Source organism: Hyalella azteca, unplaced genomic scaffold, assembly GCF_000764305.2.
Source record: "Hyalella azteca isolate HAZT.00-mixed unplaced genomic scaffold, Hazt_2.0.2 contig7054, whole genome shotgun sequence".
Taxonomy (NCBI): Eukaryota; Metazoa; Arthropoda; class Malacostraca; order Amphipoda; family Hyalellidae; genus Hyalella; species Hyalella azteca.
In genome coordinates, this window is record NW_025937189.1 from 612,163 (window position 1) to 625,240 (window position 13,078).

The window sequence follows — 13,078 nt, forward strand, 5'->3', positions numbered from 1 at the left end:
TTTATGGTTCCACAGGTTAATAATTCAAGATCGATCCAGTTGGTGCACTTACTTGTTCCGTCTAGAAATATCATTTAAGAAATTAAAGTTGTCAAATTTTTTATCCAATACGAAACGTGTATCGGTTAATAAGCTGGCTTATCCATCTCGAGTAACTAGGCCATGAGTAGGTGTAGCCAGAGTCACAAGGCAGTTGGTTATTAGGGGCGCAGCCGTAGGCAACAAATTTAACTATTAACTACACTCAGCCGCAGATCCAGAAGCCGTGCGGTACTCACAGTGACAATTAAGTGCGCATCTTGGCAGCTAGATTATCGTCCGCTGCTGGACCGAGTGCTGGCATGCACATGTATGGCAAGATGACGTAAAGAATGAACCTTTCTTCAAAGAAACCTTGAAGTACGCTCCGTATAATCGATGTCTCGATGACGAATCAAAGAAACAGCGAATTAGGTTACTTGTGTGAAATACATATGTTCTTGAATGTTACGGGATGTCGTACTGTACTGATAGAATGTAAGTACACTCACATCAACATTTAACCACGCCTTAGCTTCCGCCGCAAGTTCGTGAGGTCGCGAGATGAAACTAAGATGCAACCAAAACTGCGATCACCGAGCACCTCGTTACAGTATTTGACTAGAGATGAGCCTACTGCCTCTAAGTTCTGTCTTCTCCGGCACCTAGTTCGGTCGGATTAAAGAAACATTCGCTGGAAATTTTGATGCAGATAACACTCTAATGAATGAAATGTATGATCAATTAAAGACGAGAGTATCACTGAATTAGTGCTAGCGCTCACTTAAGATTTTTTATTTGATTGGAACTTTTGTTGCCGGCGTAGTGTTGACGGCATTTCATCTTCATTGGCATGGAGCCGCGCGCTGACTGAAAGGTCTGGCCGGGATTGAAAGGTCTGATTTATCTCTGCACTGTCTCATCATCAGGTTAAAAGTTTTTAATTAAATAATCTTACTGATTAACCGTACCTTCTAGAGAGTTTCATTTTGGGTTGGAGCAAAAATTCTCAACTCATTCGCTGTCATTACCGCTTGAAAGTTTTCCATTTTGATTTACTCCTCTTCCCCGTTGAATTAATTCGAATACTATTACGATAGTACAAATGTTTTGAGTCTACCGATGCGTCATAACTAACAGTTGCTTCAAATGCTCATACAAATGGCTAGACTATTGTGTCAAATAATATTCCAGTGTACATGAGATGACCAAGCCGGGCATCGCGCCGACGTAGAACGGGTTAACGGGTTAGAACGTGTACTACAGTGCTACAGGTAGAACAGGTTAACACAAGTATTAAGGGTACACGTAGAACAGGTTGGCAGTGCCAGGTGGGTACACGTAGAACAAGTAAGCTCATGTATGGTGTTGCAGAATTATATTTGCTCTTTGTCTGAATTATTCATCGCTGAATTATTGAATAATCGTCATATAACGAGGTGTTGACATGGGTGAGTCATGTTGGGAAAAAATCATCACGGAAACTCATTTTGACGACTGTACCTAAACTCTTCTACATGCAACGCCTGAGAGTCTCGCCCTTGAGGGGACGTGTTCTCCCGGTGGGGAAATCACGATTTGGACGTTAAATTCTTGACATTCTTCAAGGCGGCTCCATTTATGTGCGATCGCGCGTTTCTTAGGCCTGGGTTGTGCAGCCTAACGTTCAGGCGCGCACTTTCAATCGCTGCGGCTGAATCTTTCTATAGTGAGCGCAAAAATAAGATATTTCAATGTGTGCCGTAATTCATGGAATTCAATATGGGCATGACTACTCTGTCGTAGCAAGCATTTTGCTAGTAAAATCTTCTTATTGCATTCTGGGTTAACACATATATAATCGGATAGAATTGCATCCTTTCGGTTTTGGAAATTCCTTAACCAACAATTTCAGCCGCTGCTAATCGAGTGCGTTCATGAGACAAGATGGTGCGAGGGGTCTCTACCTAGTTAAGGCTAGGCAAAACGTTTTTGTCGTTTTCTTTTAACTAAATTACCTGGAAATTATTTCGGATGTTATTTACGTGCAAGGATTTAGTAGCAAGATAGTTGACAGATCGGGATGGCGTGCTATGTTCGATTCTCCGATGAGTGAACTTGTCTTGGCTGCGGCTCGCGGCCCCAACGAGGTAATTTATGAAGCACGTCTGGTGATGGCTCTCGTCTCAACCTCCTTGTCTTCTAATTTCCTCAACAGGTGAAAAAAATTACTTCATGTATGCGCGAGGTCGCGGTGCGATGTATGCGCGAGGTCGCGCTGCGATGTATGCGCGAGGTCGCGCTGCGATGTATGCGCGAGGTCGCGCTGCGATGGATGCGCGAGGTCGCGCTGCGATGTATGCGCGAGGTCGCGCTGCGATGTATGCGCGAGGTCGCGCTGCGATGTATGCGCGAGGTCGTGCTGCGATGTATGCGCGAGGTCGCGCTGCGATGTATGCGCGAGGTCGCGCTGCGATGTATGCGCGAGGTCGCGGTACGCTGGTCTATTCCTGGCAAGGGTTTCTCGTACTGCTCGCCTCCTCAGGGAACGACCCTGGGTCTGGCGCTGATGGCTCTCCTCTCATCAGCCATGCTCGGGACTGCGGTCGCCTCAGGGACGCGCCTCTCGCGGCTCTCTTCATGTCTCATGGCGCCGAAACTTTTCTTGCTAAGCTTTCCTGTCTGCGTCATCGAGGGGAATTTTGACCACTTATTTATTCATTATTTAATGACATATTAATCATACCTCGTTTATCATTTATTTTTGAAAATCAATTCATCAGGAGTCTGCTTTATTAGTATCATGGTGGTTCGTGTGTTTTTTTGTCAACTTTCGGGCCATCAAGTCAATAGTGCAACTTTTCGATATAATTTGATGTGTAATCGAAAGGCGTAATAATTTTCAGTTTTTATGAACATATGTCGTTATGATATCGATATATCATTTATTGAGATCTGGCTAATATCTTACATCTATTTATTTGCTTGGACTATGTGTGTATTCATCGACTCCACTGTTCAGTGTGTAATAGCTACGAAAACGTACGTTGTTCATCGCAATTGCTAGTTCCGTTGATTGTTGATGCGCAGTTCATATACACGTAGATGCAATGATTGACTTCAGATCGAAAAAAAATACTTTAGAAATACTTGCATCGTCTTTATATTACAGGAAATAATAGAGATTTAAACAATGCTTAATGTGTAGCTAGATTTCGCTCCAGTCATTCACCTCGGAACTCCTCTGTACGTATGATAACTACACCCAAGGGAAGTATGTCTCCAACCTTCGTCGAAATACTGGTTAAGAGCTCCCAGCTGAGCGTTTCAGGGGGGCTCTGCTCGTTATGGAGCTGCATGAATGGCAACGGCCTAACCCCGTGCCTCGCCTGCTGCTCTGCTCAGTGTGGGGCCAACCCCTTCCGTCAACCCTCCCCTGTGCTCTTCCCCAACCCCTGGGTCTCGAGGGCAGCACTCCTGCAGTCCCTCGGGATTCCGCCTGCTGGGGATCAATAAACTATTCTTCCCCCAAGGCGCCCCGACCTCCTCCCCAGGCTGTGCCCTCTCGTCTCTCCCTGGAGACACTCGAGCTCTTTCTCGTGCCTCGTGGGCTGCTCTGCTTGGCGCTCAGCACAGCAGCCGCTAGCTCAACTCACGTGCTTCATTCAGGCAGAAATTCAACGTTACGTAGCTTCTTATTTTTATGTATTCTGGATCGAGCCGAACGTATTTATGTTTAGTAGCGCTGTAGCTGAGGCTCTGAACTCGTTGGGTGTCGCGAGAAGCGCGAGGTCGCTTGAAGTCGACAGTTCTGTAGGGTTTTCTCTGAGCAGCTCTCGACAGCTCTCTGAGCTATTCTTGATGAATGTAAAATTAATTGTGTGAACAATCTTGAAATGTTTGTTTCTTATTTTATGGGATCAAATTTGTTCATGCATATAAAAGGGTTGAACAAAATAAAGGAAACTCCCGACATTTTGATATCGCTAATTATTATTGTTATTATTAAAATATCAAATATTGTTGCTGCTATTTATATCCTCGCACAGATACTTATGTATAGTAAATTTTTGTGTCTATATCCTAACCTAAAACCTATAAATGGCAAACCTCTCTGACTTTCAAAGAAGCCAAATTGTTGGTGCCCGTATGGCAGATGCTAGTGTGACAGAAACTTCCCGAATGCTTTGACCTTTTTAGAGGTTCTGTCTCAAAAGTAATGACTGCTGTGAAAGAGAAGAAAAAACGCCTCGGCAAAGCACAGGTCTGACCCAAAGTCGAAGTTGTCTGAGAGAGATCATCGGTATCGAAATCAAATTGTGATACAATCGAAAGACCACGGCCGTCAAAATTAATGCAGACCTCAATGGACATCCACAGAATCCATTTTCCATAATGACTGTCCACCGAGAGCTGCACAGATCTTAATTCTATGAAAAATATTCAATTAGAAAACCTCTGGTTTAAATGAAAATGCTTCAATGCATTTAGAGTTGTGTAAAAATTTCCAGAATTGGTCCCTCTAGTAGTGGAAAATTTGATTTTATCTGATAAATCATCGTTTACCTTATTTCCTACATCTGGCCGAGTTTATATTTGGAGGCAGCCAAAAGAGTCATTTAATCCCGTCTGCCTCCTCCCAACCGTATAAAACTTGGCGGGTGACCTGTGATGTTCTGGGTTACTAGATGTAGCTTACTAGATACTAGATTACTAGATATAAACAACAAAATAATGCCTAGGTTCAGTACCACATGGTTGTATAGTTTCAGTTTGAAATTGCTCATATTCGAGGGTGTATGCTAACTTTTTCCGTGACAATTATGCGATTTTTGCGCTATCCTTGAATTTAAATTTTAGTTGCAGCTTTCTATGAAAATTAATTTCTGCGTCTGGCGTCGAAGAGATTGACATGGCCACGTGAGAAATTGCTTAACTTATTATCTGTCCGGCACATCTAATTCCGAGTAAGATGTGCCGGGATTATTATATACCATACGATACGATTATCATGCAAAATGATGTGCAATATCGTATCGAAACAATATATATATTATTAAAAACTTATAATAAATATTAGGTTTATTATTGTCTGCTTTTCGAACGTGAGTGAATGTTTCTTTTTCTGAAGATAACGCTGGTTTAGGTTTTAAACATTACAATGTGTTCGGTAATTAATATGACGATGTGTTCTGTAATTAACATTTCGATGTGTTAGGTAATTAATATTACGAAGCTTGTGGTACTAAAAATACTATATTGTTGACCTTCATGGAGGTATCTGCATAATTTCGTTTATTATAATGCGTACCTTGCTTTTGTTTCACTTTCAAGGTTTTCCGATTCGATTGTGAATGCATTTATTTTTTCCTGCCGTGTAATGGGCTTAGATGTCGGAAATGGTGCTAAAGTCGCCAAATAAGTCGACAGCTCGCTTCTGTGTTCATTCTTAGATGCGTTACCCTGTGAAAAAAGGAAGGATCTTTACATAGTTCGGTGCAATTTTCTATTGGGCTGGACGATGTATTGCGCTGGTTCTCAGTAAATTACATGCTTTGGCTTCAAGCGTCTTAAGCAAATGAAAGAAAATTATATAAACTATGTTTAATGAATTAAAAAGTCTATTTCCCGCAATAAATGCTAGTATTCTATATCCTCGTGGATCATTAGCGCTTGAAACTTGTCTTGGCATCATAACATACACGGACAAGAAGCTCTATTGTATTGAAGTTCTTAGCCGGTCAATAACTTGTAACCCGACTAAAATTCGTCAAAGATTTTCCGTGCAACTGTGTGTGGTTACATTTAAACGTGTTATGCAATCCATGGTCAGTAAACCTGAGCATAACTTGACCCGGTTCTCAAGATAAGTGCGTTAAAGTGAAGCACCATCTTTAATAATAGGACATTTTTGAACGGAGTCCTAAGGTCCGCCCTGATGATATTTCTTATTGATGCACAGGGCCAGGCGAGCAGCGCCAGGCCGGTGAGGAGAACTCGTCTCCCCGCCCGCCCGCCATCACCAACTCCGCCTCTGACACTGACATCGAGGCATCAGCCTCCACAGGTACATTGTCTTGCTTGTAAGCGTTGGAAGAAAGATGTGACATCGAGGCATCAGCCACAACAGGTACATTGTCTTGCTTGTAAGCGTTGGAAGAAAGATGTGACATCGAGGCATCAGCCACAACAGGTACATTGTCTTGCTTGTAAGTTGTAAGCGTTGGAAGAAAGATGTGTGACATCGAGGCATCAGCCACAACAGGTACATTGTCTTGCTTGTAAGCGTTGGAAGAAAGATGTGTAACTCGTACTTGAGTACCTTACTCTCTGAACTTGATTCTGTAGTGGGGACGGTTATAATTATATTTATTTGTGTGAAGGTTCGATTCTCTATTTTTAGCGCATTTTCTCGTGTATGGAAAACATGCACTATTGTGCATGTTTCGTCTGTCCGTCTGTCTGTCCGTCTGTCTGTCCGTCTGTCTGTCAGTCCGTGACTTCAAGTTTTCGTCGACGAGAAAATGCGCTCTCTTGCACTCACTCCAGTGAGTACCGAGTTATATTTTTTATTGTAACACGAGCTGACGCGTTCCAGGTTTAGTTATTAAATTTGAAATTCTCATTCGTTGCAATGATTTACTTTCTGCTGTATTAATATTTTATTTTCATTGATTCAGTGTTAAGTTTTTTTAAATGACGGTAAGAACTCGTGAGAGACTCGAAAGCCCCTAGAAGTAGCGTGACTTGCAATATAAGAGTCGACCGGCCGTTGCTTTCTATCGAAGAAACACCTTCGAAGTTATTCATTATTTACATACATATATTGTTACCTCATTCCTGCTGAATCTTGATTATTAAATATATTTGTTAATATCATTCAAGTCAATAGATTCGTCTTGGTCGCCAGCGGGGCATTATATCGATCAAGAACCGATTTGTAGTTGGTAGACGCAGCTCGCACAATGGATCGTTAAAAATGTCTTGTGGTAGTACATTATCTCGATCGACCCTAACCGTCTTTGGCTGGTGCATTCAAACTTCTTTCTAACTCACTCGGCTACTGACCTCTAAATCTTCGGAGTGCATCCGCCGCAATTAACATTAAATTTTATATACTCAAGTTTGTCTAAACTTATGTCAAATCTTATGGTACATTATACTGTATTGCAATTTTCTCCTTTCCAAAATACGGATAAATTAAGTTTACGTGTGCAGTCATTCCTTTCATGTGATGGCTAAAAAATCGTTTATTGATCCATTTCTGCAAAGTCCGAAAGTCACAGGTAATAAATAATAATTAATACAAATTCTGGTTTTACCAGATCTTCGAATGCAAAATTATCAACGAACGAACAAACAATTATCAAAACTGGATAGAGGTCAATTCAACCCAATACATAGAATGGTGTCTTGAAAGCAGAAATCAAGTGATAGCCACGCATCCCAATGCAGAAATGCGCTTTCGATTAATATAGGTTCTTATTTAACATGAATGGCTAATTATAAAATCTTTCTGCAGTCATCTTTATCACGTATTGCTCAAGTTTTATTGTCGACTATCAGCACTCGACGGTATACGTATTGCCATAATATACGTATTGCGCAGGCCTGCGTATAACTTTCAGCGTGCCTCTCATGATTTTCATTACGGTTGAAAAGATGTGAAACGGCGGAATTCAATCATTGTATTTTCGACAAAGTTCGCTTGAGACGGTAAAGATTAGCAACTAATGGCACTGGAGAAATTGACGAAAGTACAATTTCCGTTGAATTGATTAAAGTTGGAAATTTGGATATGGCGGCAACTTTATGGACGAGACGAGGGTGGGACGTTTTGTTGGGTGTACCTGCGTGAGAGGCGATCGAATAAGCGACGTTTAATTACTCAAATTCCAGCCCCAATGGCTGATTGATTTCAGGTAATTCCACTATCATTTTTTCCTCACTTGTTCATCTTTCTATTATGTTCTATACCTTAATGGCTATTTTCAGTCTAAATACAGAGAAAATTACGAGACGACTCGAAAGGACTGAGTGCTGATAGCGAACGGCAAATTATGTCTGCTATCTTTCCCGTAACTCCATTTACTATCTCCGTATTGAGTCAGAACGACCTATAATTACTCGTTTACGTTTTAAATTAATCGACTTATTCTCGAGAGAATTCGGGCTCCGAATTTAACTATGGTCTTCAAAATCTGAAATGTTATTTTGTGTTCCATTTTTGTCTCATGTCAGAGTGACGCTTGGCGGTTCACTACAAGTAATGACCTAAGACATGTATTGCTTTGTGCAGGAGTGACCCAGAACACGCCTTACTTGTGTGGCTACTGCAGCAGGGCCTTCCCGAGATTATCGTTCCTCAAAAGACACGAACAGGTAAAATTATACACGCATTTGACGCATCGTTTACTATAACACTAACCGCTTTTTTCTCGTTTCTTGTGGAACTTTCATATTCTCTTTTATATTTACATTCTGTCATAAACACAACCCCTTTTTTTTTTGTTTTTGCTCCCCATGCACTTACTTGTTTAATCTTGCTTAATTTTGCAAGCGATTTTGTCAGCAATTTTTTCCCAAGACCTGCAAATATTTTTTAATTCTTCGCGCACGCCATCAATGACACGCGTCACGTGTGAAGCTTATACGAAATCATTTGCCAAAAGTCGCGCTGGAAAAAAAGCTTTCATCAATACTCGTGCCAAACTAGGCCTCGACAATAATTTTTGTTAAGCGTTTAAAACCCAGAGACTTGATTCATTCCGAAGCCTATATCAGTTACGCCATCTGGTAAACGAAATCCGAGTCAAAGTGTTATGATGAAGTAGCTCACCTCTCTTACTTATACCTATTTGAAAATAAAATATCATCAGGTACACCCAAACATATCAAGTTTTGTAGTAAATTGAGGATAGATTATCTTTATTCTCGTAATTGCTTTGATCTAAGGGATACACCAAGCAATTCAAATCAAGTGCAAAAATTTACATTTTCTCATGAAAATGGCCCACGATCAAGTTTGAACTATTTATCAATTAAGTTCAAATCAGATCGGTTCTCATATAACTTGATATATTCTCTAGCTCAAATCATACGTATGCAATATAATTAGATAAATATAATTTTGATAGCTTTCGAGCTGGTGCTAGCCCGTGGTATTGACAGCATCTTTGAAAAATGACCGATGCAAAATCTTCTTTCCTATAGACACTTGATATGGTATCTACCTAACATTCCTTTCATTTGCAAATCCTCGTCACCGTCCAAACCTGAAATGTACCTATGCACAAAATAAAGGAATGTCTGTACAAATAATTCCATCTCATTGCGAATGGTTAAATCGTAATTTTTGGTTTTAACGACAACATTTTATGACAATCACGAAGTTCGATGTCCAACCTCTGCGTAATTTTACCCGAAAAGAGATACAAATTTACTTGACAATTTTTTCTAATGTTATGAGTGTTCGGTATGATACTCTATGGTAACACGAGTGCGCTTTTTTCAATTTACTAAATATCTTTCTCTTCAAATCTCGCAAATTATTTGTTGCTGTTCTGTTTTATTTTCTCATAGCTTTCTTTCTCCTCAGCGAATGCATGACCCGAAAATCTCTGCATTCACATCCCTCTCCTGTGTGCTCAACAATTATTCCGAATTCTGAACTAATCAGGCGGGTAATTTAGTGATGGCTGTCGCTCATAGCAAGTCACTTTTTCTCCGTGAAGAGACTTGCGATTTTGTTAGCACTGAGCTCTTCAATTTTTCTCGAGTTCGGCACTCGTCTTACGATGACGATGACACGCTGACGTGTCCCAGCGACGATGGAAGGAATGACCACGTCGCAGAGTATGAAGGAAACTCAGCGCACAGCAACATTACCCGACTGAAATTTTTCGAAAATTTATTTTTCGATGAGCCATTCAATGCTCATTTAGTATGCATTGGAGCAAATCGGTGCAGATGTTTGCTTTTTGCTGAAACTGAATCTTTCATCAAGGAAGAATTGGAAAAAATAACTCGAATGAATGAATCATATTGTTCAGAGCCGCTCTCAGCATTCAACGAGTCCTATACCGCGTGTTCCTACGTTGGTTACAAAACATTACATGAAAATGCCGTTCATATTGCGTCCGGTGCGACTGAGCGAGCCGAAACCTCTGCACCGCAATGCGCCGAGGAGTTTAGTCGTAATTCGTCAACGTCAAGCGATGGCAATCGAATCGATGTCGACAACTTGGAAGTTCCGAAATCCAGTCCTGCAACGAATTACTTATCTCGCGATCGAAATCATTTTGCTCCAGCGAAAAATTTCGCCGAGTCAGTCAGGTGTTTGGATTTAAATGGTAATTTCAGGAACTGTCTCTTACCATGTTCTCCAATGTCAACCTTGTCGATTGGTAAACCGGAAAGTGATGGTATCCTATCAGGTTTTGCATCCTATGATGAGGCGTCATCTGCAGCTAACAATTTGACTTTGTTTTTACCTGATGATTCTACCATTCTGCATATTAATGATTCACCGGTATCTAGCGAAGAGGTTTGCGACGCTAAATTTGCTGATACAATAAAAAACACTACCGTGCGTTCCAAGACAGTTACCACTGTCGGCGCATCGTTTTCCCAAGCTAATGAGCCGGTAAAGTTGAGATTTCCTCACATTAAACGGCCATTCTCCACCAAAAGCAAAAATCAGGCCTTCAGTCGGCGACCAAACTTGTTAAAGTCTCGAGAAAGAAGTCGTCAGAAGACAGCCGCACTCACAGGGAAGCAGGAAAAAGCCACATGCAAAAATAATATTAGTTTTGGCTGTCCAGTAATCGAACATAAGGAAACAATAAGCTATAATTTAGCTAGTTTGAATCTGCCTCAAAAGGATGACTCCGATAGCATTTCAGACCTCTATGACCAGCCTGGATGCTCGTCGGTTGCCGAGATCTTTGCGGAGCACCCAATCCAGAATAGCGTTCAAACAGAAGAGGAGAATGATCAAAATACATTCAAAGGTAGCTGTTGTCTGAATCCTTTTGTTTCCCGTTGTTTGAGCCCTAAAGAAGTTATTGAAGTTGGTTCTGACTTGGATGAGCATAATTTCGCTCACGAGAAGTGTGGATTATTTGTTACGAAAACTGTGAAGGAGGATCTAGGCGTAGATTTATGTAATGATTCCACTCCTACAACAGCCAACGTCAGCGCAATGACCAGCAGACATCATGTGTCTCATGTAAGTGATTACGAGTCTGACGACGTGCAAGAAATTAGTCACCGAGGAATGTTTTCATTTATTTTCGCAAACGATGATCAGAGTCTCACAGCAGAAACTTCACAAACTGTTGTACCTCCTGTGACTTCTTCTCCGCTAGCACCATTACCATCCCGTCCTGCTTCTGCTCTTCCTTTTTCCCTCAATACGCTCGAGTACATTCGTTCTTGGGAGCCCTCAATGGATTGTTTACCTGCAATCCAATGTTACGTTCCCCAAACGGCTAGTTCATCCATGTTTACTTCTAATTTAGATTATGTTGATTGTCTGGACAATCTGCCTAACTGCTGCTCTCCGAGGTCTAGCAGTGATAGCTCTGAACGCACACCTGAAGCTGGTTTTAATAATAATAATCGCGCGCCGTATCATTTGGCAGAAAGTTCTATGCCTAACTTTATTTATCCAAGGCATGAATTGACGCCCACAAAATTAGAGTCTAGAAGAGAGGAAACGAAGAACCGACTTGCGCCGAGAGAATTATTAATGACAGAAACAAACTGTCGGCGAAAATTTGATGTACAATACAAGAGAAAACAGAGCAATCATAAAAGAAGTTCGAAAGAACGCAGTGATCGACTCCCTAAGCTTACCCTAGTACGAAAGTCTGGGATTGATGATGGATGGACGCATATCAGAAAGCCTCATCACGCGCCTTGCGATGAGCCTCAGACGTTTCACAAGCAACTAAAGTCCAAGAAGGTAAGCGATGGCAATGCTGCCGAGCTATGTTAAACGATGCGCTCCTTCAAAATCGCTCGAAACCAGATAGATGCACTTGAAACTTCGTTTTCTTCCGCATTATATGCTTGAGAATCTGTGCGTGTTATTAAATGAGTCGAATGATATTACAATCACATAATTTATTCAGTATTGTTTTATCATACGCGGTGGGCGTGTCCTTCGTTTTATTCTAAGTATGCGGCTTTTTGGAACTCGAGAAAGTGCTTCCATCTTTACATTAATAACTATGTGATGCCCTAATATTTTTTGCATCATTCCTACCATGGCTAAGAACTTGTTTCCTTACCAATTGGGGGCGAAAGGCGGAACGCGGCTCTCACCTGCTAGGATTTTGACGCCCAACCTGCCTCCCATAAACTTGAATACATCATCTACGCCTGATGTGAGGAGGTTCATTATGTATTTTAATCTCCCAAAGAGCAGCCGCCCATCCAAAGCTCATATTATCAAACTTGGTCTAATGTTTCTGACGTTGACTGTATGCAGGTGGACGACAATAGTCAATGCAGATCAGTGCAGCAAAGCCTGCAAAAGTGCCTGGCTGCAGTCAACAGACCGTACCTTTATTTCCTACAGGGGCACGCTGATCAGCTGCCATTCAGATGCTGCTACTGCGGGCGTCATTTTAAACACAAGCGATCTCGAGATCGCCACCTCAAGCTGCACACCGGAGACAAGAAGTACAAGTGCGGCCTGTGTGACGCCGCTTTTTCACGGAGGTAAGACACTATACTCGGTTCCGACAGCTCTGCTGTACTTTCTAAGAGTGTTTGAGTCATGAGCAGGGTTTGATATTTTTCGTGGATGACACGGGGCTTCCGTTCATGACTTGCCTCGCCTATCGCGGGCATTAAGTTCCAGATGCAGCCGCGATAGGGGAAATCCACGATGAGGAATTTATCGACTGATAGTACATATTTAGGTAATCGTAATGTAATTGTTAAGTTTTCATTGCTTTAAGTGTTCATTAATTAATTTAACTACAAGTTTTTAAGTATTTCTGATTTAATACCATTTTAGTTTTTTCTCAAAAATATTGCCGGTCCACTTCCTCAGAAAACCGCGAAGAAA

At 41.4% G+C, this 13,078-nt stretch overlaps 1 protein-coding gene across 2 annotated transcripts in view; it reads left to right on the forward strand.

Moving 5' to 3' along the window:
- Nucleotides 1–13,078, forward strand: part of LOC108668727 (zinc finger protein 521) — a 30,655-nt gene that overhangs the window by 8,519 nt on the left and 9,058 nt on the right. The window contains exons 2-4 of one of the 2 annotated variants that reach the window (XM_018155970.2): nt 5,960–6,064; nt 8,297–8,379; nt 12,584–12,726. In XM_018155970.2, the coding sequence (XP_018011459.1) occupies nt 5,960–6,064; nt 8,297–8,379; nt 12,584–12,726 (331 nt within the window). Of the gene's footprint in view, nt 1–5,959; nt 6,065–8,296; nt 8,380–9,595; nt 11,966–12,583; nt 12,727–13,078 lie in introns of those variants that run through there. The other variant, XM_047881105.1, reaches the window with a different exon arrangement.